This window comes from Mustela nivalis (assembly GCF_964662115.1).
Source record: "Mustela nivalis genome assembly, chromosome: 11".
Lineage (NCBI taxonomy): Eukaryota > Metazoa > Chordata > Mammalia > Carnivora > Mustelidae > Mustela > Mustela nivalis.
This window is the reverse complement of record NC_139030.1, coordinates 74109058-74132275: the sequence shown is the minus strand read 5'-3', so window position 1 is coordinate 74132275 and position 23218 is coordinate 74109058. Positions and strand designations below refer to the sequence as shown.

Genomic DNA, 23218 nt, shown 5'->3' with positions numbered 1-23218 from the left:
CCGTAGCTTGCGTGACTCTTGATGTTGGGGTCATGTGTTCGAGCCCCGCATTGGGCATAGAGCCGATTTAGAAAATTATAATTAAAAAAAATAAATAAACTGAGTAATACAGGTGGCCTCGTGCATGATGGAAATGTCATTTATTCATTTCCACCAGGATAGGTAAAGAACGGGAGGTCCTGATAGCTGCAGGTGTCAATTAAATTTCAATGAAGCTGAACACTGCTCTGCTGACCCCAACTCAAAGAACCAGCAGATCTAGCACAAACAGGAGGGAGGCTTCAAGGTCAGCTATCCACTGCCACTTCTAGGCAGCCTTCGAGACTTCCATTCCTGGGACCCTGAGTGTTTGGGGGAGGGCTTGAGGCCCACTCCCTGCCATCCCCCATGTGATGCACTCGGGCTCCCTCTGTGGCCCCACTAGGCCACCTGCAAGGGGATGCCTTTTGGAAGAGGTTTTCCTGCTTGACCTCCATGACCCTGTAGCTCAGGAACAGCTATTCTCCAAGACAAGAGTAGGGTCAGCAAACATTTGGCAGTAAGTGGAGTCAATGGATTTTCTGAGAATAATTTGCTAAGTTGGGATGTTTGATTCTAAGACACTTTGGTGAAGGTCTGGGAGGGTGACCGGCAGGCGCGCTGACACTAGATCAGCTTATTCCAGGGGTGGCCATCAAGACCCCAACAGTGGAACGCCACATTTGTAAAAATGCTGTGTGGTTTGTGGACTGTTTCACAACCATGTAAGTCCTGCATACTTTTGTGAGGAAGGTGAATTTATAGTCATTTTATGAATGAGGAAATTGAAGTTCAGCCAGAAGGAAAGGCTTGACTAAGGTCACCTGGTCGGTTAATGACAGAGCAAAGGCCACTTTTAACCCTGAGTCCCTCCTTTGGCCCCAGCTTCAGGGCTGCCTTTCAGGGGCCTGGAAAGTGACAACCACAGCAGAACCCGTGTGTGTTTGTGTGTGTGAGAGAGAGAGAGAGAGATTGAGAGAGAGAGAGCGAGTGGGGGTACAGAGAGACTCTTCCATTCAAGGAAGCTGGTGGAGGGGAGGCTTACAGAGTATTCTTAGGCATGAGATGAAGCATATTCTCTCCCCCCAGCTCTTCGCCTCCATTCAGTACAAGTCAGACAGTCAAGCCTAGCAATGGGGTGGGGTCTCAAGCTTGCATCCTCCTTTTGTCCCCATTGATGTCCACCTCTCTCAACTGACCACGTCCCATGATTCCAGATAGAGGTATTTGCCTTCCCCAAGGAGCTCCAGGCACTAAGGAGCCGATGGAGTCTTTGGAGGGCATCGTGGCCCTGGGAGCAATGTCCAAGGTGCCTCCCATGAGAGGGATCCCAGGATGGGGTCATTGGGCCCAGAGCCTGCCCTGCACTCTCAGACCTTCTCAGACCTCTCAGCACAATCATGCCCTGCCTTCGGCCTGAAGCCTTCAGCTCCCTCGGCCATGTTTGTCTGTTGTCATTCACATTGTTCTAGCAAGTGTGTCATGGTGTTTTTCAGACCTTAACTCCTGTGACTGGGCATCCTGAACTACTTAATGCTCCTGCAATAGATGCCATATGAGATAATAATGTGTTAGAACATCCAGCACGGTGCCTGTCAGACAGTGGGAGCTCAGCACCTGTTAGTAGAACCTGGAATGGAGTTTCTATGGGGAAAGTTAGGTGGCACTTTCTTTGGGGACACAGGCGATGGCCTCATGCACTACATTCATCCATTTAGACATGATTCTGGGTGCTGAGGCCGGAGCACAAAGGATGGAGACCTGTGCTGATGGCAGGTGGCCAGGAAGGTTTCACAAAGGAGGGTCAACTTCAACTTGAGGCCTTAGAGAACAGAGGAGGATGGCATTCCAGGGCAGGCTTGTGTGTGGTGAGGCTGGTGCACGGGAGACACTGGACCATAGCAGGGTGTGAGGTGGCAAAGGCAGGCAAAGGCCAGATCACAGATTGCCTGCCAGGCCATGCTGAGGCTTGACCCCTGGGGGCTTTCTGGCTGCACAGTGGCTGAGAGGTCAGGGAAGAGGCCGGGCCTATGGGAGGTAAGTTATTGAGATAATGGAGGCACAAAAAGCCTTTGGAGGACTCAGTGGTTGGCCAGGGATGGCAGGTAGGACAGAGGGAGGAGCGCAGGATGATGAGGTGGTGGGGGCGGGGGATGCATTTCTGCCTGATAAGCAGGTGTGTGAACATCAATGGAGACAGAGCAGGAAGAACCAGGAAGCACATTCTGCACTCTGAACTTCCGGGGGAAGTTGGGGGAATCCTGAACTCCAATGCAGGAAAGGAATCCCCTTCCCTGACTATGGAAAGTTCTAGGACTGACAGCTTGGTTGAATTCACCAGTTCCTTAAGAAGATGCACCCATTATAACAGGCTTGTCTGGAATGAAGGGTTTTCTCATCCAGTCTCTGCTTTCTGCTGTTCCTCTGCAATTTTCCACTTTTCCTTTCTGTTTGAGCAGAATAAAGGAGGGCATAGACCGGACTGTTCTGGGCATCCTGGTGTCTTACCATATCAAAGTGAAGCTCACGGTGTCAGGGTGAGTGTCCAAGAACCAACACTGTGGGCTCTGTCTTGGCCTCTCCCCTTCTGAACTCTTCCTTTCCTGAATGATTGGGAACCAGCAAGGTGGAAAGATCTACAAATTCTATGGATGACCAAGGAGAGTTTTGGAGAGATTCTGTTTGTCTCGTTGTTGATTGTGTTTGGTCTGACGTCACGTGGAAAAAAGTAGAAGGAGCAAACTATGAAATACGTTAGTTCTACTTGGCGGAAGTGCATGCCCATCCGCTCATAGGGTAGAAGCTGATACGCAAAAAAGGGAAATCCATTTGGTGCTACATCACACTTCAGGAAAGAAGGCAGCAGCCAAACAAATTCTCTGTAGATCTCCATTTTTGCATCTTCTATGATTCTAAGTCGATAAAGAATCCCCCCAGTTTTGGCTGGAACAACAAAGTAAAGCATGGGTTGATTTTACAAATTGTGTTACCCCAGTGTTTGTAGTTGTAGTGGTTTTCAAAGCGAGCAGAATTACCTTTGATTTTCTCCAAGAGGATCTAAAATGTTAGAGTTTCTTTTAGTGTCAAGATAAGTGAATAACAGGTATTCCACAAAGACTTTTATGGTTTATTCTTGAACCTCAGGGCTTAGACCTAAGGGATTCTTCTTTTTAGTAAATCCACTTGAGAAAGAGATGACATCACAAGTAGAGAGGAAGAGTCAAGTTGAATTTTATGGGATTGCAAGGATCCCATAAGCTGTGAGTGCGGAGTGTGCCTGGGACATGTCCATCTCTGAATAATGGGGAATAAGGTTGTAGTATCACTGGGACACTCACCAGCCCTGTTTTGCATTTGTTTCCTAGCTTTCTGGGAGAACTCACCTCCAGGTAAGCCTTGTCACTTTTCATCCTTGGTTCTCAGTATGTCATAGGAAACCAATCTGGGGTTCAAGATAGTAACAGTGAAATCTGATTTGCTGACAGTTATGCTCAGAGGTGTTATGAAATGAGGCCCACTGCCTTCTGGAGGCATCTTGTGAATGTTGCCTAATTGATGTGAGGCTAGAAATGTTTCCTCCAGACCATAGCTGAGCCTCCCCTGGGTGAGGACACACACACACACACACACACACACACACACACGCATGCACACACACTCAGAAAACTGGTCCACTCCAAGCAGCTGCCTTTGTGTCTGTGTGTATGAAGCTTACCATCTGAACCATTTAAAATGTACAGTGTAGTGGCATCAAGGACACTTAAAATATTGTGCAACCATCACCGCTTTCTGGCTCCTTCATATTTTTACCACTGCAAAAGGAAACCCCATACCTATTAAGTGGTCTCTGCCATCCCCCCCCCCCCTTTTCCTCACCCAGGGCCACCACTAATCTTTCTATCATGATGGATTTCCCTCTTCTGGCGATTTCACAAATGGAATTGGATGGTATCTGTCTTTGGGCAACTGGCTTCTTTCACTGAGTACCAAGTCTTTGAGGCTCATCCATGTTATAGCCTGAGTCACTTCTTCATTCTTTCTTTATGGCTGAGTAATATCCCACGGTGTGGACAGATCATGTGTGGGTCCTCTTTTCAGCAGCTGGTGGGCATTTGGGTTGTTTCTACCATTCGGCTCTTGTGAATTCTAACAGCTGCCCTTTTTCAGATGGTGCCCAAGGCGTCAGGCCCAAAGCCACGTCCAATGCAGCCACTGACCTTTCAGGCTCTGTCATCCTGGCTCTTACTGTCTCCCTTCCTGACACAGAACCCAGACCTCATCTGCACTTGGGTCTGACCAGAGTGGCCCTGTAAACAGTTACGCTTTAACCAAAGCCATAACGTGGGTGAAAGAAGGAGTGACCCTTGCTTTTTTTCACTCCTTCCTTTCTGTTCTTCCTTGGTCCAGATTTGCTTTCTGTTCTCCGTCCTGAGTCCTTTCTTCCTTCTTTTTGTATAAATTCCAAGTCACCCTGAAGCCCTTCAGCTTCTGGAATTTGGAGTGGCGGGTGCTGCTCATTTCTCTTCTGCTTTCTAGCAATCAACTATGTGACTGTTGACAGAGTGAACACATAAAAAGTCACGTCCATTTTGGCAAGGTCTTTTTTTTTTCTCCCCAAAACTGTCCCTTCGCCATGATTTTACCTCTCCTCTACCCACCAGAGCTCATCACTGGACCTAATAACCAGAAGGAAGGGTAATGAGCCTACGAAACTCAGCAGTCTCCGCCATGCCTCAGTGAAGTTTCTGGACCACATTCCAGGGAATACATTTAAAATTCCTCCATGACCACTTCCTGATTTCTGGTTTGTTTTGTTTTGAATCTCACTGAATCCTCTTCCAGCTGGAAATCTCTGCAGCCGCTGCTCTGTTCTGTGTGTTTTATAATCCCGCGTGTCTTCTCACCCATCTGTGTTCTCTTTTTTCCAGTGAAGTGGCCTCTGAGGTGCCTTTCCGCCTCATGCATCCCCAGCCCGAGGACCCAGGTCAGTCACGCATTGTCTTGGCTTTCTCAAGTCATTTACTGCTTGCAGATTTCTTATTTATTCATGGCTGGTCGTTCCTAACCATGGCCCCAGTGGCATCACCAGGTCATGACTTGTCATCCTCACCATGCCCCAGGCCAGCCCATAGAGGAGTATTCATCTCCTCAGTCACGAGCCACAGGCCACCTTCATTCAGCCCGTGGATGACAGAGCATCACTGCTCTTGGACATGGACTCTCTTGTTGGGTTTTATCGGGGATGATTTACAAGCAGAAGCTCTGGTGGGAATAGGACTGGATTGAGATTTAAAGAAAGATTAGGTGCAAAATATATCTGAGAGGCTGAGGCTTTTGGATTTCATTTGGAAGCATTAACAGGCATTCATAAGATGAGTATTTTTGACAGTAGCGATTATGATGAGAATACAGAAAATACTAGAGGAAAGGGTCAGGCCAGGTTCCTGACGCTTTGGTTCCTTTGGATTGCGAACCCTCTATAGTTATAGTAACAAAGAATATTTCTAGTAAAGGTGCTATAAACATGGCACCTGGCTGGTTCAGTTGGAAGAGCATATGACTCTTGATCTGAGTTTGAGCCCCATGTTGGGCACAGGGATTATTTAAGAAAAAAAAAGTGGTATAAGCAAGCAAGATTTATTTTTCTTATACTTTATATAGCTTTTTGTATCTTGATCATTAACTGACCTTTAAGATTTTTTGTTTGTTTGTTTGAGAGAGAGAACATAAGCAGGGAGGAAGGGCAGAGGGCAAGGGAGAAGCAGACTCCCCACTGAGCAGGGAGCCCGATGCATGGCTCCATCTGAGGATCCTGGGATCATGACCTGAGCCAAAGTCAGATGCTTAACCAACTGAGCCACCCAGGTGCCCTATGATATGACCTTTAAATAATAGAATGAGTCCCCCTATTTATTTTGGGTTTGTCTCAAAGTATTTTTCCAAATATTTTGGATTCAAATAGTCAATGTACTTTTGGGGAAAAGTAATCTGGCCACATTTTTTTCTTGTTTGTATCTGGTGGTATCATTCAGATACTATTTTTTAACTATGTGAGATTGAGATGCATTCTGGTCCCTTTCAAGGACATTTTAAAAGAATATTTTAAAACTATGACCTGAGGCAATTGCCATCGTTTATGCCAGATTGTTTTCTGGAGCTGTGAACAGACTTCGCAGAAGTGGGGCTCTTCCTTTTCTGGGTATGACATTTTCATGGTCCATCATCATGGCCCTTTCATTGAACACACCACCAGGCCAAGACTAAATGATGATCTTGTGTTCTGGGAGATCTCCGGGAGAAACGACAGATCACCCCATGGCCTTGAAATTCTGACTTCCTGAGATTTGAGTCACAAGACTTCCATTCACAGCAATGCTCACAACTTCCCTGCCTAGTTCAGGGCTCTGAGGCCAGACAGGTAGGCTAAGCAGAAATGGCATTAAGTTGTAGCTAAGAAACTCTGCCAGGGCCTGGGGCCAAGTCATTTATACCTAATAGGCACTAAAGAAATGCTACTAAATTTTTATTATCCGCTGTCAAGAGCATCCACAATGGAATGCAGGTGCTGATTTGATTCTCTTTCTGGCTGATGGTCCCAGGTAGTGTAATTATGCCGGCATGTGGGAGCCCAGGATGGGTCCTGCCCCGGGGCCCCTCTGTTGATCTCCTGTGGTTGGCAGCCCACATAGCCACCTCCCTCCCAGTGCCTGAGAGACGAGCCTCTCCTTCACTCTGGTACTCCTAAAACACCCTCTGGAGCTTTTCACTCAGCTCTTGCTGGCACCCCACTGTAGGTTATGGGACTCTACTAGGTGGGCAGAAAGCTAAAGGAACAAAGGAACAGCAGCAAAGAACCACTCAGATGAATAGCAGTTAATCAGGGGCTGTAAAACATACCTGAAAATATAAGCCAACAACAACAACCCAATGATCAATGTGTTAACAGAGAAACCAAACCCTGAGGAGCCTGGGGGTGGTTCCCCAGCTTGAGTGCACCCCCACCCCCAGCCATGGTTAGATGTCCAGTCCCAGGACTCGCCCCTTGTAAGTGGGACCTGAAGCTGTGAGCTGGTCTTGGAGGGTGGGTCGCAACTCCACCTAAATAAAATCCAAAGGGAGAAACACTTTGAAAAGAGAAGGCATCCCGGAGGTGAGGGTATGCCTTGTTCTGGTTGGGGGCGGGTGAGGGCAAGGTGCTCTGCAGAGGAGCCCAGGGTTCAAATGTGCAGCGAGAAAGGCTCTGGCAGCTGGAAAAGGCAAAGAGGCAGGGAGCACACGCAGTTGTGAAATGCACATATCTAGGCTTCTTTTCCCTTCAGCTATAAAGTCACCAAAATAAGAAATTTTCCAGGTGCAGCTATCACATTGAATTTATGCTGAGAGGGCACAGGGTGGTTCAGTCTATTGGGTGTCTGACTCTTGATTTCGGCTCAGGTCATGATCTCAGGGTCACCAGGCAGAGCTCCTTGTCAGGCTCCCTGCCTAGCGTGGAGTCTGCTTGAGATTCTCTCCCTCCGCCCCTCCCCTGACTCACATGCTTGTTCTCTCTCTCTCAAAAGAAAAGAAAAAGATTTATGCCGATAATTCTCTCTCTCTCTCTCCTTTACCATGCTTACAATTACAGCAAAGGGAAGGTGAGTCATTGCCCTGAGCTTCCCCGGGTTCTCTGACTTCCTCCTCGGGCACAGACCCCCTTTGGGGTCTTTCTGTATATACCGCATGCTCTGAACACCTCAGAGTCTTCCTTCTGCTACCTAGTACTATGGCTTGTGCACACACTCGCGGGTGCATACACACATACACCTGCATGTGCACAAATACGTGTACACACATAGACACACTTGGTTATACTGGGCATGTGTGTTTGCTCTGTGGGTTCCTTCATTTTCTCTTCTTTGTATTTGTTAAAGAGATTTGACATGAAAATTTGTGAGCAGAACGGCTTGGTCCCAGGCTCCATCTTGCAGGAAAATGTTGGTTGGTTCCTCTGTCACAAAAGGAAGACCACCCATCTTGCCTTGCTTGCGATTTCACCGCAAGCTGCCGAGAGCATGCCACGATCGAAACGTTCTCTGCTCTGTTTCAGTTTCCAGGATGAAAATTTGGTTTTCGAGGAGTTTGCTCGCCAAAATCTGAAAGACTCAGGAGACCCCGAGGAAGGGAAGAAAGACCAGGAGGCCGGAGATGAGTGAAGAAGATGCTGGGAATTGGGGTGGTTCACAGCCTGGATGAGCCATGCTCCACAGTTAGCCCTTTAGTTATGCTAAATACCAAAGTGTGAGTCTTCTCCACAGAAATAAAGTTTGTTCTGCTGCGATCTGATTCAGGCTGGCTTGTTGAGGGGGCTGAGTGATGTCACTGACAAGGAAGCTGCAGCTGTCAGGGTCCTGTGCCTCAAGTAGGGGAGGGCAGCATCAGGCTTGTGGAGGCGGGAACATGCCCCAGGTTTGGTGTGCTCACCGGTGGAGCCTAGAGCACCCAGGGATTTCTCCAGGGGTCCTGGGGTAAATTGCTTCCCTGCAAACATATGGTGGCAGGGGGGAGGCAGTGTTTCTAATGACCTAGCCAATCTTAGCTCCACAGCCCCCCAGGAGCCTCCTGAGATGAACAGGGCAAAGGACAAATGTGACCAAAACACTCTTCATTACTAATTTAACTTTTGGCCCAAGTCCCTGTTTGAGCTCTGGGATGCTAGTTAAGTTGCTTCTGAAAGCAAGCCATGAAATCAAATTTGACTAGTTTAAGGGGAAACAGGGAGTGCCCTGGGAGGACCTTGGAGGGGCTCAGAGAACAGAATTAAAGGAAAAATTTGAGTAGCCATGGCTGAGGTGGGCAGGGATCAGAAGCTCCCGGGGCTGCCCAGGAGCTCAGGGTCCCGCCCTCTGGGCAGCCATCTTCCTGGAATGTGGCCTCTCCCTGGATGCCCTCAGTCTTGGGGTCTCTGGTTCCAGTGTGCAGGTCCTGAGCAGGAGACTCTGGCTGGCCCACCTTTGGTCAGATAGATCAATGCCCTGTGGCCAGTGAGGGCAGCACCTGGCCCCAGGAATGGTTTGTCCTAGAAGAGGAGGCTTCTTGGTTTGAGGATCTTCACAGAGCCTGGGTGTGTATGTGTGAGGGGGCAAGGCAGCTCTGTGTCAGGCAGGAAGGTACAGCTGAAGGGGAGATGGCACCAGGGCCCTGTCCTTCAGAATCCCCTTCCTGGCCTGCGGTACTCGCCAGTCTTGGCAGCTGGACCAAAGGCCACAGAGGGGTCAGGGGAAGCTCCGATACGCTTCCTCTAGTAGGCTCTGGACCATGCTTCAGGGGAGGAGGAACAAAGGGCTTTGCAGAGTTCTGCACAGGTCAACCCCCTCACAGAAGGTAGGAGGGTAAATGAGAGGGGACATGGGTAGGGTGGACACTTGGGGTCAGGTCTCCGGGACCAGGAGCAGGGGCAGAGAGAGCAGGACAGCCGCATGCAAGTCCATGTCCATGCACATGAAGGCTCCCACACCTGGGGTGGTTCGGCAGGATTCCAGACTGGCTTGTGTCTTGGGGACTGGGATTTAGGCTAGAGGCTCCACTTGGCAACGTTGGACATGATCCCCTCGACACGAAACAAGGTGTGGAGTTTGAGGCATTCTGATACTGACAGGGATGAGGATTCATTTCTGGAGAAATAATAATAATAATAATGATAATAATATAGGCAGAAGACTGGGCCTTTGGTCTGTGGCTTGCAGGGTCAGACACAATTTCTCCTTGGTGTTTTCTCCAGTTCCAAGGGAGCAGTGCCACTCCAGCCCATGCCCCCTCTCAGGAGCCTCAGGAACGATCAGGGCGGCAGGCTGCTCTGGGGATGAAGCCCTTCCTCTGTTTCCGCCCAAGCCCACAGGCCAGCTGTGGTTGGCTCCCACCCGAGATCCTGGGCAAGCCAGGCACTGAGGGAGTCCACCCGGCAGTGCCTGGTGAGAGGACCAGCCTGTTGGTTCCTGCATTGCTTGACCCCAGGACATCCTAAGTCAGGGTGGATGTTAATGGGCTTGACCTTTGGAACTGTGTGGATTAGAGCTGGAGATAAAGAGCTGGAAGGCCAATCTGGCACACCAGAAGTCCTAATGGCCCTTGACCTCCAGGTTATTTTGGGACCAAAATGGCCCACGCACAGACTTCCAGGTGCTGGCTAGAATATAGCTTGCAGCTGGTCAGCCTGGAGAGGATGTGGGGGTGGGAGCAGGAAGCCAGCAGCCAGCTGCTCCGAATGGGATGTGGAACCTTGCTTGGGCTGGGCCTGCTCTTGTATGAGTCTCTCCTGGAATGTTGTCAGGAGGCTGGGTGTTCGTGCGCAGGTCGGATGTGTGGCCCCGGGGGTTCCTGGGTGGGTGCACTGGAATAAACGGGGCACAAAGGTATTGAGAGTGCTGTGCGGAGGGAGTGGTGGCCGGGAACATAAGACAAAGTTCAGCAACCAGCAACCGAAGGGTTGGAGAGGAGGAATCCCTCCTACTTAATATCAAGCACCTGCCTTGTGCTGAAGGCACTTTACTCTTACATCTCATGAGAGCCACGCTCGTAAGTGGGGCCTGTCACAGCCATTTGTTTGATGAGGAAAGTACAGTTCAGAGACCTTACATAACTTCCTGGAGGTCACACAGCTGGTGAGAGTCAGAGTTAGGACCTGAACTCCGGTTTCCCTGAGTCTGTCATCAGCCCTTTGCTCCCCTTCTGGTTCTGAGACTTTGGGGTCTTGGAGGGGGGAGGTTAGCACTTCTGACTCAGCAATGGCGGCCCTTAAGTTCTTTTTTTTTTTTTTTAAATTGAAACGTTATGGAGATAATTTAGATTCACATGGAATTGTAAGGAACAACACAAAGAGATCCTGTGTTTTCCTCAAGGGTAACATCTTGCACAACTAATGCATGCTATCCCAAAGGATATGGACCTGGTACGGTCTGCCCATCTGCTTCTGATTTCCCTAGTTTTACTTGTACTTGTGAGTGTGTGTGTGTTTGTGCGTGTGTGTGTTTAGCGAGCTACAAATTGTCACTGGTTAACTTCCTTTTAGAGAGTCTGTTTTCTCCTCCCTGTAACACTTCTCACTGCTCCCCTCCCCATTTAAGACTACTGCCTTCTTTATGGTTTACCTCACTAATCCTTGAGGGACCCCAGTGGGCATGTTTGGAAATGTAATGGGGGTGGTTTTTGGTTGTCACACTGCCTGGGGCCAGGGAAACGATATGTCACACGCAGTGAAGAAACGTCCCACTCCAAATGTCGATCATAACCCAGGTCCAGGGTAAAAAACAAGATTATTCCCATGTTTTGAAACGCATCATGTCTTCTAACGGAAATGGACAGGAGATGCACACACTTCTGCGTTGCTAAGTGGAGAAGGATTAGGATGTGAAGTGTGTTATTAACGCCACCTTGATATGCCCTTAAGGTGGGGTAAACTCAGGGAGGCGCACATTGTTCGAGATGATTCACGGCGTGAGTCATTCCATAAAGAAGCACCGGAGGGAATGTGCTCTTACAGGCAAGGCACTTTGGGGGAGATCTCCAAGGGAACAGCACTCGGCAGTCACAGGAGAACAGAAAGCCTTCTCCGCTCATCACAGCAAATACGCCTGAGTTAGGTTTCTCTGGTTCAGGAACATAATACGATTCTTAATGAGTCTCATGCTCTTTTAAAAAATACACTTGTTATTTTCGAGGGGGTCTTAGATTTCAGGGAGAGTTGTGCAGTTAGGACCATGAACTCCTCCATATCCATCTCCCCTAGTGACAAACGTCTCATACTAGGATGACACACCCACCACACCTCGTGAATCCATAGTGACACGTGACAAAGCTAAAGCCCAGTCTTTATTCACATTTCCTTAGTTTTTACCAAATGTCTTTTTATGTTCCAGGATCCCACATGACATTGAGTTGTCATGTCTCGTTAGGCTCCCCGTGGCTGGGACAACTTATAGGACTTTGTCATGATTGCAATATACTTTTATCCAGCCACAGAGGCTGCCTCGCAACTCACGTTCCTGTCTCTGGTTTTTTGTCTCTCAAATGATGGGTTCTAGAGCCCAGACGCCCCCTGAGCTTCTGGCGGGTGGAGGCGACAGGTCAGTCAACCACCTCTCACTCAGTTTGTTCCAAACCAAGTTTATCTTCATCTCCTCTAGGTCTACCTGTGGTCACTGGGGCGGCATTCCCCTTGAAAGCCATGTCTCTGGGAGACATCCTGATTTATCCTGCTCCTTAATCTCCTGACTAGGAGCAGCTGGCCCCTTTTCTTCCCACCTCTGCTGAGTCTCACACGTGTTACTTCCTCTTTCCACCACCAGGACCACTGCCTCTTTGTGCTCCTAATCAAGCATTGCCTGGTTTGCTTTTTAATACCCTGTTTCTAGTCTTTTTTCCTCTGGATCATTCTCTGTCCAGATACACTAGTTCCTCTGATTTAAACACCCTTTAGCGGCCCCCATGCCAAAAGATGCAGTTTTTGCTCCTGAGAACTGCACTGAGGTGCCCTGGGTCTAGCTGCAGCATCGCACATTCCCGGCCTCCTCCTCCTCCCCTGGTCCTCAGCTCAGCAGCTAACTTGCCTGGGAGTCTTTCACCTTGTGTTTTCTTGGAAGATTCCCTCTGTCCCCTCACCTTTCTGCTCAAATCTCCAAACTCTGCTGGGGTCACTTCTCTGGAGAGACTCCAGACACCCTTGAAAAGAATGAACTCTTAGTTCCCCTCCACTGACGTGTCACACTCTTTATAATTCATTGATGCTAAATGACTAACCTCCATGGGGATGCAGGACAGACTCTCCTCAGTGCCCATATTAGTTGCTTTGGCTGTCATCACAAAGGACCACAGACTGGAGGTTTCAGCAGAAATTTTTCTCACAGGTCTACAGGCCAGAAGTCTGAAATCAAGATTGGCAGAGTCAGTTTCTTCTTCAGAGTTGACAAGCCTCTTTCTTTGGCTCGTAGATGCCATCTCTGTGTCTCTTCACATGGTCATCCTACTGAGCCTGTCTGTGGCCAGTAGGATACCAGTCATCCTGGATTATGGCCCATTCTAATGGCCTCATTTTAACTTGATGTCTTCTTTAAAGGCCCCATCTCCAAACACAGTCAGGTTCCGATGTTAAGAATAACATCTGAAGGATAGTTAGGACTTCAACGTGTGAATGTTGGGGCGGATAGGAGCACAGTTCAGCCTGTAACAGTCCCTTCTCTCCTCTTGCTTCCTACTAGCTCCTTCAGGTTGAGCTTCCTGGGAAGGCTAGCCTAGAAGCATCAAGAACTTTGGAGTCTCAAGGCCCAGGTCCAAACTCTATCTCTTTTCCACTCCTTGGAAGAGGTATCTATCTGAACCTCAAGGCCTAGCGAACTTGCTCTGTGGGGCTTGTGTGAGGATTAGAATCACTGGTCAGGGGCTGCCTGGGTGGCTCAGTGGGTTAAGCCTCTGCCTTCAGCTCAGGTCATGATCTCAGAGTCCTGGGATCGAGTTCTGCATTGGGCTCTCTACTAGGCAGGGAGCCTGCTCCCTCCTCTCTCTTTCTCTCTCTCTGTCAAATAAATAAAATCTCTCTCTGTGATCTCTCTCTGTCAAATAAAATCTTTAAAAGAAAAAAAAAAGGATCACTGGTCAGTTTGTCTGGTGTGTCTGCCCCATGGTCAGCTTATGAGAGCCATAACTACCTCCATATGATGATGGAAATGTTCTATACTGGTGCTGTCCCGTGTGGTAGCTGCTAAGTCACACGTGGCTGGCTATTCTGTATTTGAAATGCGGCTAGTGTGGCTGAGGAACCGAACTTTTAATTTGAATTAACTGGAATTGAAACTGAAGTAGCCACATGTGGCTAGTGGCTATAGCACTGGGCAATGCATGGGGGCTCTGGGCCTGTCCCAGTGTGTTCCTGCATTAGGCCCTGATAGGCCCTATCCTGGATGTGAGTACATTTCCCTGGTCATGTCCCCATGCTAGATGGGTTCACTTGTTTTGCCTTTGGAAAGTGTCACTCTGAGTAGTGGGGGTCAGGGCATGTTGATTGGCGGGCAGGCCAGGGGCCACTGAGTCTCCAGCAGCAGCCCTCTGGGACAGCAAGGGGACAGTCATGTAGCCCCCTAAGGATTTGCCCCTCTTACCTGTGTAGCAGCAAAAACAAGTGTACTCTTTTGTGCCCTCCCAGGAAGGCTCCACCTACCCGGCTATCATCATCTGGCACTTCCTGGCTAGCCCAGGGGGCCTCACCCCACTCACCTATGCCTCCTGCCTCCACCTACAGATCACTCCCTTCCTGAGTCCACTTCTCTATCTCTGTGGCCCCTCCTAATGATCCAGGGCAGCCACCTGCCCTGATTACTTCAAAGGCTGGATCACAGGCCCCAGCTTTGTGACCCAGCCCTACCAAGGGCTTCCTGTTAATACTCAGGACTAACCCCTTTATCAGGTTTACAAAGCCCTATCTGACAGGCCGGCCCCCGTGCTCATCCCTTCTTGCTATTTTGCTCCCTTCAGGCTATGTGCGACTTCCGTTTTCTCCTGGACACTTGTTCTTTCTCGCCTCCGGGACTTTGCCCAGCCTGGTTCTTCCTCCTAGAACACCACTCTCCTGTCAGGGCTAACTCCTACTAGCTCCTTGCTTCTCTCAGGCATCATTTCTCCCGGAAGCCTTCCCAGATGGAGTTGGGTATCCCGTTCGGGCATCCCAGACGCCAGGACTTTCTTCTTTCTTTCCTCATTCCTGCATGCATCCATCCGCTCCCCATTGTTTATGGTGCAACTAAGTACTAAATGCCAGACACTGCTTTAGACGCTGGCGACACGATGCAGGGCAAGACAGGACGGTCCGCGTCTCCTGGAGATCACTTATATTCTTGAACGGGAAGACTAAAGATTAAAAGAAAAGTGAACACAGAGACAAAACACCACACAAATTGTGTCCTAGACGGAAAACAACAGACGTTAAGACCGGGGGCCAGGAGACATGGAGTAGGGGGGCGGTAGCGGCAGACGGGCCCGAGCGCGGCTCCGTCTGCGGCTGCGCGCGCGGCCGGCAGGGGGCGCGGCGAGGCGGTGTGTGGGCCCGCCCAGGCCCTAGACCCGCCCCCGCCCGAACAGGCCCCGCCCTCCAGACCCCGCCCCCGGCCCCGCCCCCGCCCGCTGTGCGCGCGCTGGCCCGGCAGCATGGCGGCGGCGGCGGGCGCCCCTCCGCCGGGTCCGCCGCAACCATCTCCGCCGCCGCCGCCTGAGGAGTCGTCCGACAGCGAGCCCGAGGCAGAGCCCGGCTCCCCGCAGAAGCTCATCCGCAAGGTGTCCACGTCGGGCCAGATCCGCCAGAAGGTGAGCCCGCGGCGGCGGCCCGGGCGCGCGCCCCTCACACCGCGGCAGCCCGGTGAGGCCCGCGGCCCGGCCCGAGAGCCGCCCAGGCCCGGCCCTGCCCGGCCCGGAGTCCCACCGGGCGCCGCCGTCCGGGCGGAGCGCGCCTCCTGGGGTAACGGGCCAGGCGCCCCGCCCCGCGCCGGGGCTAAGCGCGTCGTCCGGGCGGGGCGGCGGCGGGGACCCCGGGCCGGGGGAGCAGGTGGGCTCCGCGCGGGGCCGAGCGGGTGGGGCGGGGCGCCGGGACCAGGGGCGCCCGCCGCGGGTGGGCCGCGAGGAAGCCCCGCGCTGCAAGGACGGGGAGGAAGCGGAGGCCTAGAGGCTGGGGCGAGCGCACCAAAAATGGGGGCTGCTGGCCGCGCCCCGCGAGCGCACGCTCCCCTAACCCCGGGTTCTGCTCTTTTCTTAGGACTGACCCGGTCATTTCCCGCTGGGTGCCCCGCAGACTCACCTGTGGTCCCCTGGGAAATCCAACCAGACTCGGCGTGTGGGGGCTCTTCCTTGACTCGCATGTGTTTTCTTGCCCTTAAGACCAGGGATGCGCGTTCTCTGACCGGCTCTCCCTCCCTCTGGGGAAAGCGGGGAGAGGGGGCTTTCCCTGGCTGCGCACCCGCTGGGCACCTAACTCGGCGGAGAACTTCCAGACGCTAAATATTCGCTGCAGAAAGACGCATTTCCTTTCTGCGGGAGGAAAGTTGCGCCCTTTGTTTTCCCTTTGCGGTTCCCGTTGCAAACTGGTTATGGTTTTGGCTACAGGTGAGCCCTTGCTGTTAGAACACGGCTGCCTGGGGCAGGTGGCTGGACAGGTGGCTGAGGGCATGCTGGCTCTGTGGGCAGCCCCGGCCGATCCAGCTGGCACAGACTCTCTCATTCTGCTGCAGTGCGCTTCTCCTCCGGGGCCAGTTGGGTTTAGCTGACACTTTCACTGTGGGAGCCATTTCTTGCTTTACCCTCTGTCAGCCTCTGATACTTGCGATGGGGGTAATCTTGGGTCTGAACATGTTACAGACGCGTTTATTGGGAAGTGTTCCAGTTATTCTGCAAATAGGTATTGGACACCTCCTTTTTTCCAGTCATAACGGTAATAGTGATAATTATAATGAGAGTAGTTCTTCAGCGCTTACCAGGCAATGTGCCAGGCACTTTTCTTGGGTTAACTTTACAGCATTCTACTTGTGCTATAACTCATTTAGTACTAGTGAGAACCCATTGAGCTGGGTGTTACCTATCATCCCCATCTCAGGGGTTTGGAAATCGAGGTGGAGATGTGAAGTGACTTGCCCAGGGTGTCACAGGTAGGAAAGGTGGATCTGGATTTGAACCATGGTCAGGATCCTAAGATGGACAGTAGGAGTCTGGATCTTAGTCTATAGGAGATGGACATCTATGCATGTGACAGTATGACCTAGTAAGTCCTGTGGAAGCTCAGAGGACACCTACTGTGGCATGTGGGGGGGTGAGTCGCCTTTAAAACAGATCTTGAGGGAAAAAGTTTGCCAAGCTAATTGGGGAAGGAAGCATTTCCACATAGTTGATGCATATTGACACATACTGTATCTAAAGGTTTAGGCACACCTGGGAATGATCTGAAGGTGAGTGGGTCAGGTTGAGAGGAAGGAAGAGGCTGGAAAGGTAGATTGGGCTGGATTTTTAAAGGGCAGGCTTTGGAATTGGGTTTTTGGCCTTGGGCAAGAGGGAGCTGCTGATGGTTATTCAGAGCATGGGAGTGACCAGTCAGATGTGCTTGTAGGAAGATCTCCACATAGCCATAAATGATACTAAGAGTTGCTCTCCCCTGTTGTTTGGTCCTGGATTCTTGTATGTGCCCAGTGTGGGGTAGATCATGGGATTTACAAGTGATTAAGATTAGATCTCTCAGAGATTCCAGTGTTGTCCAGAATTCTGTTCTTTAGGAGGTGTCCCCCCCCACCCCGAAAAAAAAACAAAAACAAAAACAATAGCTGCTGTACCTACCAGCTGTTGTGGTTGAGGAGGAGTGATGGGTAGGGTGTTTAAAATACACCCTGAGGATTTGAGTTGCTGAATACAGTCACATCTGCTGTACAAATAGCTTAAGGCTAATTTTTTTTCATGTTGTTAGAGATTGTCTGAATGTGGGAAATGTGAGGTTTTCTGTGTGCAATAGCTCCCCCCAATTTTTTAAAGCAGATAAGCCATTCAGAAAATTGCTCTGGTATATGTGGTGCATAAGAGAAATATCCAAAATGGTACGGGGATCATTTGGGGACTAAACAGGAAAGCTGAAACCACTTGAAGTATTTAAAACAGGGAATGTGGGGCACCTGGGTGGCTCAGTTGATTAAATGTCTGACTTAGACTCAGGTCATGATCTCAGGGTCCTGGGATCAAGTGAGTCTGTGTCTCTGAGTTGGGGCTCCCTGCTCAGTGGGGAGTCTGCTTCTCCTTCTCCTTTCTGCTCCCCGCCCCTCCTGTCCCCCTCCCCCCTACTGCTGCTTGTGCTCCCACATGCTCTCTCTCCTTCTCTTTCTCTCTCTCAAATAAAGAAAAAAAAATCTTTACAACAGAGGGAATTTAATGTAGGGGAGTGGTTGTACAAGTGATTGAGAACCGAGAATGTAGCTAGTGGCCAGTGAAGCAATCCAGAGATGAGGCAACAAGTAGGCAACCACTGTCACCCCTGAGTTTGGAGGACAGAGGGAGGAGGGGGCATTTCCGACCCCAGGAGCAACTCCCACCTGCCAAGAGACTGAACTGCCCAGGGTTGTCTGGTGGGCCCTGGTGCCTTCAGAGGGCACAGCTCCTGCTGGAGTCTTACCCCATCCCCCTCTTGCTTGGGAAACCCGGCCTGTTAGGGGTCAACCCCTCTGCAATTTGGAGTAGAGCAGAGGATCAGAGAATGGAACTGAGGACAAGTTTTTGAAATACCAGTCCAGTACAAGCTAAGAGCTGTCTTAATGGAAAAAGGAAGGGAAGGATTTTATGACAGGGCTTCTCAGATTTTAATGTTCAGGCGTATCCCCTGGGGATCGTGTTAAAAATGCAGATTCTGGTTGAGTAGGTCCAGGAGGGGGCCCAAGAGTCTGCATTTTAATCAGCTCTCAGGAGATGCTGCTGCTGCTGCTGGCCCATGGACCAGACTTTGAGGAACAAGTCCTTATGACATAGGTGTCAAGAGATGCTTTCCCAAACCCCAAAGAAATCTTTAGTTTATGGGTTTTTTTTATAAAACTTCTCCCCAAGGGGTGTCTGGGTGGCTCAGAGGTTTAAAGCTTCTGCCTCCAGCTGGGTTCATGACCCCAGGGTCCTGGGATCCAACCCCGCATTGGGCTCTCTGCTTAGCAGGGAGCCTGCTTCTTCCTCTTATTCTCTCTGCCTGCCTCTCTGCCTACTTGTGATCTCTGTCTGTCAAATAAATAAATTAAAAAAAAATCTAAAAAAAAAAAAACTTTTCCCCAAGTCTTTAGCATTATGAAAACTTGATGAGTGGAGATTTGACATGGTCCTTTAGTAGTTTAGCATTTCACGCTTGTCTGATATTTTCCAAAGTTCCAACTGTGCCCAACAAACACATTACTTCATTTGTGTTTCCTAACTGTAAAGTGCAATAGTGACTCTGTAGGACCTCCTAGTTAGAGTGGAAAAAGAAGATGGGGCTAATACACCGGTAGATTAATTAGCATATTATAAAGTATTCTGAAATTTGAATAAAGAACAGTGTGATTCTGTGATGCATTATCAGTTAAGATAGAGTTTCCTCTATTTAAAGAAGTTACATTTTTTGCTTTGTGCACAAAAGTGCTCATATTCCTGATTTCAATTTTTATTTATTTATTTATTAAATGATATAATTTTAAAACGTATTTTATTTATTTATTTGACAGAGATATCACAAGTAGGCAGAGAGATAGGCAGAGAGAGACGGGGGGAAGCAATCCCAGGACCCTGAGCTCATGACCTGAGCTGAAGGCAGAGGCCTAACCCACTGAGCCACCCAGGTGCTCCCCTGATTTCAAATTTAAACAAAGCATTTTTACCATTGTGAAATGAAGACTAGCAGACATTAGACAAAATGTTTACGTTGTAAAAGACTTAAAAAAATAGCTTTATAAAGATGTAGTTCACACACCACGCAGTTAACTCCTTTAAAGTGTGTAGTTTAGTGGTTTGTAATATATGCACAATTGTGCAACCATTACCACAGTCAATTTTAGAATGTTTTCATCACCCCCAAAAGAAACCCCATAACCATTAGCATCCGTTCCTCATTCCTTCTCAATTCTCTCAGCCTTAGACAACTGCTCATCTACTTTCTGTCTTGAGGATTTGTTGATTCTGGACGTTTCACATATATAGAATCATGCAGTACGTGCCTTTTGTGTCTGGCTTCTTTCATTAGCGTTAAGTGTTCAAAGTTCATCCGTGTTGCAGTGTGAGCATTTGGATTATTTCCACTTTTTGGCTTTTCTGGATGAGACTGCTATGAACATTCACATACATGTTTCTGTTGGACATGTGGGTCATTTCTCGTGGATGTCTATCTGGGAGTAGTTTTTTTTTTTTTTAAACTGCCATACTCTTTTCCAGAGTGACTGCACCATTTTACATTCCCCCAGCAGTGTGTGAGGGTTCCAGTGTCTCCATGCCCACGATTATTTCTTCTCGATTATAGCCATCCTAACGGCTGTGTAGTCATATGAAAAGTTTTAAAGCTCATGTGTATATTTAATAGCCTGAACTCTGGTGTTAAATGAAGTTGATTCACACCCTTTTCTCCCACTTATGAGACCTGAGATATCATAGACAGTATCCTAGACCTCTCAAGACTTGGGTTCCTCATCTGAAACAGGGAAAATACCTGTTCCTGGGTTGGTGGCAGTGACAATAAATGTGTTGTTGATCCTCGGTTTCCATATCTGCAAAATAGAAAGGAAATAGGAGTAGTCAGATCCCTAAAATAGAAATGATGATGTTAAGTCATAGAAGTAAATGGGACAATCTATGTATGCTTAGCATAGGGCCTGACATATCATCAGCCTTCAGTAAATGGTTTCTTTTATGATTATTTCTGTCTTTTTAATCATTCTCCCTGAACCCCTCCTCCCCCAGCTTAAGCTGGCTGATTCATCATCTCTAGCAGCCAGGAGAGCAAATAAAAATGAATGTGGCAAACAATTAGCAATGAAAATCATTTTAAAAAGTAAATTTATTGAATATGAGTGGGAATACCATGGGCTAGTCATTATTTCTTATTTCACAGATTCATTTTTTTCCCCCACAGATTCATTTTGACTCAGCAAATATTAGGTGTACTAGGCACTTGGGGTACCTTACTGAACCACAATCATAAATACCTCTGGACCTAACAGTCTGAAGATAAGACAGACATTAGTAAGGCAATTGCATAGTTAGTGTAGCATTGTGACAGGGATGAGCATTAGGCTGGTGATAGCCAGGGTGCTTTGAGAGGATGTACAGGTAATTTTGATCTGATCCTGGGAGGGGGGCATTAGGGGGAGATGAGTAGGATAAAGTGACTTCTGCTCCTGGTAATGGTGGGCCAAGTTAACTGACTAGTCTTCTGCCAAGCACATCTGTTAATATGAGGCAACTGTTGAGAAAATGTAGTATTACCAGGCTGGGACTGGGGAAGATGAAGGTCTGCGGAAGTGAGCTGGCCTCTGGGGCTGGCTGCTTTTTACCTTGAGGTCAGGAATAGTTGGAATAGTGTCCCTCTAAAATTCATGTTCATTTGGACCATGAGTGATAAGATTGTCTTTTATTATTCGTAATGAGCCCCTTTTGGCTACATCTGAATTTATGCTAATGGGGTTACTTGTGATATGGCTTCTAGATAGCTTCAGGATGGGAGCTGGTCACCAGAAAGACCTCACAAGTGATGAAAAGTGTGAACTTTCAGCCTTACCCCCAACTTCTTGGAGCAGAGGGGGTTTGAAGATTGAGTTATAAAACCTCTTTAACAAGGAGATTCAAGGAGTTTCTGGGTTGATGAGCACAGAAGTGTGTGTGTGTGTGTGTGTGTGAGAGAGAGAGAGAGAGAGAGAGAGAATGTGTGTGGTTTGCATGCCTAGAGTGGGCATGGAAGCTCTGCTTCTCCTCACTCCCCATACCCTGCCCTGTGCACCTCTTCATTTAATGTGTCTTTCTGGGTGTTAGGAAGGATGTGGAGCAAGGGAAAGCTTGGCTGCTGTTGGTGGGAATATTATTTGGTAACACCACATTAGAAGACATTTTGGCAGTGTCTGTTAAAGTTGAACAAATGTATACCCTATGTTTCAGCAATTCTACTTCTAGGTGTATGTATCTAATAGCTTATGTGAGCTAATGTACCCCAAGAGTACAAGAGTATTACTAGTGTGTTTTTTATAATAGCTCAAGAGTGGAAAGACGCAAACATCAGTCAGCAGTAGAATGGATAAGTAAATTATGGTATGGTCTTACAAGAGAATATTATGCATCAATGAAAATGAACTGCTACCTGCTGACTTTAGGATTAATTGTAGCATTAATGTAGTCTGGGCAAAAAAACAGACATGAAAGAATGTTGTATATGATTCCATTTATATCCAGGATGGAATGGATAGGCCATAAGGTGTTTAGTCTTGCGTGCTTGTGTCTTTAAGCTTGCATGCAAATAAATGATTACCAGAGGTCTGGATAATGGGAAAATATGGGTAGTGATTGGATAGTGCATTAGAGAAGATGCTTCCAGAGTGCTGGTTGTGTTCTGTTCCTTGCTGTAGGTGTTGGGTTCTCAATTTGTGATAATTATGAGTATTTGTTCTGTGGACTTAATATGTATGCTATTTTATAATGAAAAGGATTTTTTTTTTAAAGGATTAAAAAAGAATGAGGAGGATGTAGCTGGTCAAAGAGATATACAAAGGATCTGTGGCCAGAGGGAGCTTGGGGAAGTCAAAGGGCTAAAAGAAAGCTGATGTGGATAGAGTTGAAGACTTAAGGCGACCTTGATAGGGACATGAGGCTGGGGAGCTGGGTAGGAGGCTGTGTTAGGGGCTCTGTAGGAGTGAGGTGCTGTTGCTTGAAGATTTTGTTTTGTTATTTTGTTCTTTTAGTAATCCCTATACCCAATATGGGTCTCGAACTCATGACCCCAAGATCAAGAGTTGCATGTTCTACTGACTGAGCCAGCCAGCCATCCCTGCTAGGAAGGAGTGAGATGTAATCTGATCTATGTTGAAAGGATCACTCTGGCTCTGTCGTGGCCACCTGAGTGGGAGCTGGTAGCCTGGGTCAAGGCTGTGGTGGTGGTAATAGAGTTAGTTGGATTTGGCATTGGTAGAACTTAGTGATGGTTTGGTGTGGGTGTTGGGGAAGAGGAGGACTGTGGTTCCGTTGACTGCTTAATGGAGCTCTTCTCTGAGATAAGGAGCTCTACCTGAGGACCAGCTCTGGGATTTTACTCTCACTGGGCCCTGCTGCAGTGGTTCCCTGGCTCCTCTTATTCTCAACTATCCTAATTTCACAGGTGAGGGGTGGGCAGTTAGGTGGCTTGCCAGGGTGCCATGAAGCCACCCAAGCCTCGTAGATTCCAGATGGCACCTCTTCCTACTCTTCCTACTGGGTCCTACCTTGTCCCTTGATAGTCATGTGGCAGCAGTGGGAGTGGTTCCCGGAGCCTGAGAGAGGGAGCAGTGGGACCGTGGGAGGGAGGGTCCACTCAGCTCAGCCACTGGCTTTAGGATGCAGCCAGAGCAGGGGGAGGACCAGTCAGAGAAGGAAGTGGGAGAAGCTCGGAAGGAAGAAGAGGGAAGGGAGGGGAGGGGAAGAAGGTAAGTTCCTGATTTCAGCACCCAGAGGTCCCCCTGCACTATCATTA

General features: G+C 48.8%; 2 protein-coding genes and 1 long non-coding RNA gene across 9 annotated transcripts in view; 2 read left to right on the top strand and 1 right to left on the bottom strand.

Moving 5' to 3' along the window:
• The window catches only part of SAG (S-antigen visual arrestin), a 35494-nt gene extending 27161 nt beyond the window's left edge, over positions 1 to 8333 (top strand). Inside the window, exons 12-15 of one of the 4 annotated variants that reach the window (XM_082690658.1) lie at positions 2478 to 2555; positions 3384 to 3407; positions 4947 to 5006; positions 8105 to 8333. In XM_082690658.1, the coding sequence (XP_082546784.1) occupies positions 2478 to 2555; positions 3384 to 3407; positions 4947 to 5006; positions 8105 to 8210 (268 nt within the window). In that variant the 3' untranslated portion in view covers positions 8211 to 8333. The other 3 variants (XM_082690655.1, XM_082690656.1, XM_082690657.1) reach the window with 3 other exon arrangements.
• Positions 8334 to 10814: 2481 nt separating this feature from the next.
• LOC309844245 lies at positions 10815 to 16116 on the bottom strand. The gene is made up of 2 exons (XR_014300560.1): positions 15830 to 16116; positions 10815 to 14889 (listed from the first exon to the last, which is right to left on the bottom strand). It is a non-coding gene; the product is annotated as an uncharacterized lncRNA (long non-coding RNA).
• DGKD (diacylglycerol kinase delta) overlaps positions 15139 to 23218 on the top strand; it is a 114022-nt gene continuing 105942 nt past the window's right edge. For 3 of the 4 annotated variants that reach the window (XM_082690633.1, XM_082690632.1, XM_082690630.1), the window contains exon 1: positions 15158 to 15342. In XM_082690633.1, coding sequence (XP_082546759.1) covers positions 15187 to 15342 — 156 coding nt within the window. In that variant the 5' untranslated portion in view covers positions 15158 to 15186. Of the gene's footprint in view, positions 15343 to 23218 lie in introns of all 4 variants that reach the window. The other variant, XM_082690631.1, reaches the window with a different exon arrangement.